General features: G+C 43.0%; 1 protein-coding gene across 1 annotated transcript; it reads right to left on the reverse strand.

The window, feature by feature from the left end:
• Positions 1–2,582: 2,582 nt before the first annotated feature.
• On the reverse strand, positions 2,583–5,589 carry LOC107300272 (E3 ubiquitin-protein ligase RNF213-like). Its single transcript, XM_015829610.1, has 5 exons — positions 5,454–5,589; positions 5,049–5,203; positions 4,596–4,814; positions 3,368–3,549; positions 2,583–2,785 (listed from the first exon to the last, which is right to left on the reverse strand). The coding sequence occupies exons 1-5, from the start codon at positions 5,557–5,559 to the stop codon at positions 2,617–2,619; spliced, it is 831 nt and encodes a 276-aa protein (XP_015685096.1). The 5' UTR covers positions 5,560–5,589; the 3' UTR covers positions 2,583–2,616.
• Positions 5,590–7,855: the final 2,266 nt, after the last annotated feature.

Raw genomic sequence — 7,855 nt, forward strand, 5'->3', positions numbered from 1 at the left:
CAAGAGTCCCTCCCATCAGGGAGCCATCGGCTTGCTCAAACCTCACAGGCTTGGAGAGTAGTTTTGCCTGTATACCCAATTTCATGGCAAACGGCAAGCTAATGATGCAACGGGAGCATCCAGAATCAATTAGCACGTTTAAGTCTATTTGTGCCCCCGACTTAGGGATTATAAGTTTGGCGGCCAGTGAAAAAGGCGGGACTTGTCGACTCACCATCGGGTCATTCTCTCCTTCGTCATCGCTGTCAAAGGAGGGTAGAGCAGGGGCGAGTCCACCCGGAGTCCCGGTGTGTGCGGGGTGTAATCTGGGCAAAAGGTTCTTGTGTGACCCGGTTGGATTTTTCTCTCGTTAGCTCTTGGGCAGATTTCCTTCTCACCACTGATTCCGGTCTGCTCTGCAGTCGGGGGTAGGGGACCAGACAGTTTGCTACTCGATGTCCCTTCTGTCCGCACCAGAAACACTTAATTGACGGGCCTGCAGCTGGCCTGGGTCTTTCAGCCATTGCAGTAGTCGGAGGGTTTCGTGGGGGTGATTGTTGTTCGGGTTGCTCTGGCTGTTGCTCAGATTCAGGTGGGGGAGGCTTCTTATAGCGGGCGAGCTGAACGTCTAGCTTCACCGCTGCCTGGTACCATTCTTGCAGCTGATCAGGTACTGCTCGATAGATGCAGGCCTGAGAGGTGATCATCTAATCCCTCAATGAAGTGATGGATTAGGGATTGTTCAGGCCACCCCTCCATTCAACCTGCTATTTTGCGGAATTTTCGCACGTACTCCAGGGCAGGCCTGCCGGCTTGTTTTATTTTGTTGATTTGTTCTCCTGCTTTGAGACCAATAGATGGGTCCTCAAATCTTTCTCTCAGCCCTAGGAGGAAGAGGTGGGGGTCCTCCAATTCAGGGGCTTGCTCATTATATAAATTGTTCAGCCATTTGGATGCTTCTCCCTCTAGGCTGGACGCTATCACATCGACCATGGCACCTGGGTCTGGGTAGAGATAAGCCCAGCGGTTCAAATGACAGCATACTTGGTTGAGGAAGAAAATCATTTTCTCTGAGTCCCCATTGAAGGTTGCTCTGAAAGGAGGTGCAATTATAGCCTGTTGGGGTCCCCACTGTGGCTGTTGCTGCTGGCCCCATCCTGGTTGCTGTTTCATGCCCAGGGGTTGCATGTTCAGGAGCTGTGGCCACACCCCCTGGTGCTCTAAGTCCCTCAGCGGTTTCTGTACGTTCAGGGGCAGTGACCAATCTCCTTGCTGTGGTCGTCCTCTCACCAGCTGCTGATCTCCTGGCTTCTGCACCACCCCAAGCTGTTGTAAGGCCTCTATTAGCTGTGGCAAGCTCAGATGCTGCTGACCATCTACCTGTGGGGAGTGCCAAACTCCCCATTGCTGCAGAGGCCTCAGACTGGGATTCCCTCTCTCTTCAGGGCTGGAGTCCCTGGCAGGGGAAGACAGGGTATGAAAGGCTGTCTGATTTGCAAGGGAGGGGCTGCAGGCTTCTCTCTGCAGGAGCTGATTTCTGCTTCTCACCTCTAGCTTTTCAAATCTTTCCAGTGACTCACCCGAATCTTCAGTGGCAGGCGACCTGGTAGCTCTCCACCAATCTGTATTTGTCTGCCAGCCATTTGTCTGCCAAAATTCATCTTCCCACAGCATGCTGTCTGTTGCTTTCCCCTCTGGGTTATCAGTAGCTGCTGGGTCTTCAAGCAAACTCCCGTTTCTCATGATAGATTTTCCTCCCCTGAATCTTTACCAGCTCCTCTCAAGCCTAGAGACAGCGGATGGAGTTCAGGACCCCAGGTCGTTTGAAAAGGATTGAGAGCTTAGCATGATGTCAAGGTTCCGACTAATGAAATACTTCAAAGAACTTTCAGGCATTGTTTATCCTAAAAAGTCTTTTATTAATGTTACAAAATGTCAGCATGGCATGAAGAGGGATGCTAAGATCTAAATTCTCCTCCCCTGAGCACATATTTTGCCAGCATGTTCCCTCCCTCAATCTGCTGTCATAAATCACGTTCTCCTATCAGCTTAAAGGGCAAAGGTTCTCTTCCGTTTATGTGGGAGTTTTATCTAATATAATTACCCACATACATTCTTTCTCCTCCCCTCCCAGCATCATCTGAGTTAACTCTAAAAATACCACAGCTCTGCATATTTTGTCAGACCAAGAACATCCAATGTTAGCAGCGTTGACACTTACATTGGAAACAAAATGATCACTAAGAGAACATATGACAGAGAGAAATGGAAAAGACACTGTAAAGATCACTGGTTGCTGCCGTCTTTTTCAGAGAAAGTTCTCTCATACAGTATCTTGTGGCTGACGCGTTATTTCACTCATTTTCCTTTCCTTTTCCCTCCACGTAGAGCAGAGGTTGTTTTTCTCCAAAGCCTTCTCCAGAATGTGCTAATCACAAATTAACAAGCCCAGGTCTTAATTAAGTTGATTGGAACCCTCCTGTCAGATGACTCTGCTGCCTGAATCTGACCAGATCAGTTTCACAGCTTTGGTTGCCAGGCATAGGAAATTTGGTCACAAACGCATGATTGGTTAGAAAAAATGATTTTTTTTAATTAACTAGGAGTGCTTATATTGTTGACAACCAACTAAATAAATCAATGCTTAAAGTAATATTTCCAATCAGGTGAAGCTATCATTCTTACGTTGTTAAGTTTCATGATATACTTCTTCACCAGCTCCTTCAGTTCTGGAATCAGAGTTTCTGCTCCAAGCAGCAAATGCTCCACAAAGAGGGACACTGAGAACACCCTATTCCATTGGTTCCTATTGGGAAAAAAACCCTAATTTATTAAAAAAGAAAAAAAGCATACTATCAAAAAGCTAAACTGAAAAACAAATGGACTCTAACTATATAATAAAGAGATCAGTACTGCCTTTTATGGAAGCAAATAAACCTATGAATTCACTTGCAAGCCCGACTTCAAGTAGAAGCAAAGGATTACTTTGGGAATTAACAATTGACCCAGGCCATCTTGAAAACTGGGGTTAAGATGTGATCAAGTGCAGCAGGGCAGAGGAACAAATGCATCTGCTCTTGCCAAAAGAGCTTGAAGTACACATTAGTCCTCTTGAACCAATCTAGCTTCAAAAAAATCATGATTGTCAAACATAGCATTCCACGCTTGCCACTTTGCAGGTTCAGATCCAACCTAGGTTAGGATTTAGACAACAGGAACTAAGGATGTTTAGAAAGCATGCGATTATCATAGGAAGTCAACTTATAAAGTTGGCCGGAAAAAAGTCAGCAACTTATCAACAATAGAAAAAAGCAACCATGAAATGATGTTACCACCATCAAAAGTAGACCCAAAACAACATTTTCTACCACCCTGAAATATTACTTACTTGACCTCTTGAAGCATTTGGCTGCATTGGCTTCCACTGCCTTGGCTGCAATTTGCTGCACATACAAATTCAATGGGCATTTGAAGGTCCTTCACCTTCTGGAGCCATGCACGAGTTTTCCATGTCAGGACTGCCGAGGATAACATTTCAGTACAGGCCAGCGCAGCAAACACATCTAGCACCTATGGCAAACAGGCATAAAGAAGCCTCTTACTACACACGTGTAATGTAAGAACATACACTTCGTCTTACCGTTAGGACCGAGAATTACATTAAGATGATCGAATCTAAGCATCCTTTGGTAAAGTAGACCAACTTGGATTTTGATGCTCTCACTGCCTCATTGTGTTTATGGTTTTGTACTTTGCTAAATACTTTGCTAAATAATCTGACAAGTATGGTGGTATAAAAATCAAATACGTAAATAGTTCCCTAAATAAATACAAGGAGTTCTCATTTAGCAACTGCCTTGTTTAGCAACCGTTCAGTTATGACAGTTACAAAATTAATTTTATGATCAATCTTTGCCATTCACAATCTTTGCAGGTCTGTAAAGCAAAGGAAAGCTGGAGTTAAGATCATAATCAGTCATGATTTAATGACAGTTTTACCAGCACTTTGCTTAATAACTAAGTTGCCAGTTCCAATATCAGTCACTAAATGAGGACTACCTGTAGTTCCCTTCTGTAATACCATTACTGATTTTAGGTGGCTTTCTTCCCATCTATCCCACCCATCAGTTTTATTGGCCCATTTTACTTCCCCTTGATTTCTGTTTGACGTTTTGATTTTGACTTACATTTCTACTGACTTAAAATCCCCATTTTTCTTTTCATGTCAACTTTACAATTGTTTTCAGCCTGCTTTATTTGCTTAATGAAAAGCTTTCGTTGTAATTTTATCACGATATATTGAGATCAGTTACCTATATCTTATTTAAATTTCAATTTTATTTATGGGAGAGTAAGTATTATATATGAACATCTATAAAAGCAATTCTATTATTTGACCCCGCTTAGGAGATTCTCCCATGTATTCCCATTACAAAACAAATACAATCATTAGGAGTATATAGCCCATAAAAGCATTTTTGAAGACCTGCCTGGAGCTTCTTTTTTGCAGACAGATTCATTTCTCCTGATTAAGAACACAGAGAGAATACCACTTCCCCCACCCCACCCCAGGTGTCACGTTTTCCTATTAAGATTAAATGTTACAGCCCACCCACCATTTGACTGGGCAATGTGCAGCTTCTGTTCTTTTCTCTTTCTTCAAGGGTATGAAGCACTTCAGGGTAAACAGCAAGAATCCGGGAAAAGTTCTGCAGACGACTCCTAAACTGATGATAACCAAGGTGGACCCAAGGAAGGGAGGATACTCTTGTTCCTGCACCAGAAGAGGCGGCCTTCATTTCTTCCACACATGACAAGAGGGCCGCTTGCAACATCTGAAAATATACAGCAGCATATTTGAAGGTGATTCTCCTCACAATCACCTGATGAATCATAAGGATTTCAATAGTCTTTCCAATACATGGGACACATTTATCTGCGTATCATATAGTGGTAATTAACTGCCAAGTCTACTCAGTAACCAGCACCTATTACAGCACGCAGCTGTTGGGCATTATGAAGCAAGCTTTTGACTCCAATATCTAGCCATCTAGGATTGAAATACGCACATTTAGTTCCCTCTCTGAAGTCACACCCATTGCCAGGAGAATAAAGTCTCTGACATAGCAGTGAAAAAAGATGGCCTTCTCTTCCTCCGAGTAGCAAGCAATGTGTTGCCCCAGGGGTGTCTGCTGAAAGATGTCTAGAAACTTCTCTACATGGGCTGGAAAACAAAATGGGATTTAAATTGTTTTGCATCTCCCCCGGAAATAAAGTCAACCAGTCCTCTTTAAAGCATAAAACAAATTTAGTATGAAAAATACCATTTTCTTGATTTTGTTTTTTACTTAATTTATCAAATTTTTATTCTGCCCATTGATCGGTTTACAAATTATAGGCGCTAATTTGAGCCAAATTTCCCCAGGTTTTTCAAACAAAGGGACCTCTTTTTACCTTCCCCTGGGTATTCTCACCTTCATTATTAGTAATATGTTGTGCATGAACCCGAAGATCTTCCAAATAATCCTTTATCTTCCAGCTGAAAGGCATCTTATTGCCAGCCCCTGTAGACACTTCCATGTAATTCTGCACCTGAATTGGTTTTGTTTGAGAGCTAAAGAAGATAAAGAAAGTTTAAAATGAACAGATGCTTTTGCAATACATTTTGAATGGATTAATGTAAAAAATAATGAAGCAAGGTATAATGAGATATATTTTAAGTACACATAAAATGTGATCAGTTTAAAGACAGACACTGAATGGATTGATGATTATATGGTGGATGTATTTAATGCACACCATTTTTTATATATGGAGTAACAGAAATACCATCACATAAAACAAATGTTTCAATTTGTTCTACTGAAACTCTGTTTACTCTACCTCACTCTTTTATCAAAATATTGGCGATTGGAGAGATTTTTTTACTATCTTTTAGCTATATTCAACAGAGGTGCTAACTGTTGAGCCAATCTTTTTAATAAGCCATGTTGACTGAAAAATGAAAAGCTAGGACTTCCGGTTGAATCGCCGGCGCCGATGGCAGCTTCTACGCAGGCTGCCCTCCCCGAAGAAATGTGAGCCGCGGGAAACAGCGTTCATCAGCTGTCCCGCAGTTCGGAAATCCTCTCCCCCGGGCAAAGGGGGAGAGGTGAGTTTCTCTAGTAGGGGTAGATCTCGCTAGCCCCCATACTTTTAAAGTGGTGGAGGTGAAGGCGAGATCCCCCGGAGCTGGGGACTTCTCCATTCTTTGGGCTGCCTTCGTTCGACTGTTCGTTCGAAGCAAGACGCGGATTCAATCTCTGCCTTCAAGGAGAGTATGAGTGTAACTTTTAAAGACAGACAGAGCCTGCCAGGAAGAACTGACGGGGATTTTTGTTGAAACTTTAACTCTAAACTTATGATCTTCTTCTGCTTTTTTTTTTAACTGAATTTGAAGAGCAAAGAATATGGCTGCGGAAGGGCGTTTCTTTTCTCCTCTGCGGTGAATTTACATGAGACTTTCACTTTCTAGAAACTTTCTCTTGGACTTTCAATTAGCTACATTGTATTGATGAAAAAGGTTTTTCTTTGTTTTTATCGTTGCTGGTGTTTTTACAAAAGTTTAAAGTATTTTTAAAAGATTTTTACAAGATTTTGATATAAAAGGGGAAAAGGGAAAAAAAAAAAGTAAAATGGCTTCTAAGCGTGGAGCTTGTGTTCCTCAAAAGATTATTTCCCCCTCTGTTGTTCAGATGCCACAGCAGACTAAATCAAGGAGTCCTCCACCTTCCCCCCCAGCCCCAGCTCCAGCCCCAGCCCCTACATTAAAAGATATTCAAGATGCATGAAAGGATACTACAAGACAAATAAGAGCAGAAATGGAAGACCTGTTTGAAAAGAAGAATGTAGAGATGAGACAAGATATATTGTCAGCATTGCAAGGCCTGGCTGGGCATGCAGAACATATTGAGGGAAGGGTGGATGAAGTGGAAGAAAATCTTGAGTGTTTGGATTTTAGAATGGAGAAAGTGGAGGAGAATGTGGATTCAATTCAGAATGAGGTCATCTTGTCACAATACAGAGAGATGGAATACGCAGTGAGAATAAGAGGACTTAAGGAGGACGCTCAAGAGAAGTTGGAGGAAATTGCAGTGGATTTGGCTGGGGTTCTGTCTTGTCAACCTGAAGAAATTATGAGAGATGTGGAAAAATTTTTTAGAGTGAATTCATGGGTTGCAAGACAGAGGAACCTTCCAAGAGATGTGGTCATCTATTTTACTAGAAAGTCTATTCGTAATCAAATTATTCAAGCTTTTTATAATCAAAAATTTCAAGTATTAGGTCAAGATGTTATAATTTTGAAGGAGATACCATCTAAAATACCTAAAAGAAGGAAGGATTTTGCTTTTCTGGCTGAAGAATTGAAGAAGCAGCAAATTCAATTTAGATGGGAGATACCTGCTGGTCCTGCGCGACTCCCCCCTCGCGCAGGCCTGGCCTAGTACCATCTCAAGGGCCTACCTCGATGAAGGGGTGTGGAGCCCCGAGAGGTGGTATGCAGCAGATAGGAAAAAAACAAAATTGAGGACTTTTTTAGCGGGGTGTTTTAATAAATTTTTAGGGGGTATGGGGGTGGTTAGGGGAGGCAGGGGGGATGTCTCCCTGGGGCCAAGGCCGGCCATGTCTGAGGGACGCGGCTTTGGAATGGTGAGGGGGGAGGTTGGGGGGTTAAGAGAGGGTGGTGTGATTAGTACGGTCAGTGGGAGGGGCAGATATGGCGGGAGCAGAGGACCATATCGGGTTTTGGGAGCACGCACACGCTGCTTACAAGCTTGTGGGTGCTCCGGTCCTCAGGACTCTACTCGGTCCCCAGGGATCTTAGACCCTCCGGCCC

Source organism: Protobothrops mucrosquamatus, unplaced genomic scaffold (genome assembly GCF_001527695.2).
Source record: "Protobothrops mucrosquamatus isolate PMUCROS unplaced genomic scaffold, P.Mucros_1.0 scaffold6542, whole genome shotgun sequence".
Lineage (NCBI taxonomy): Eukaryota > Metazoa > Chordata > Lepidosauria > Squamata > Viperidae > Protobothrops > Protobothrops mucrosquamatus.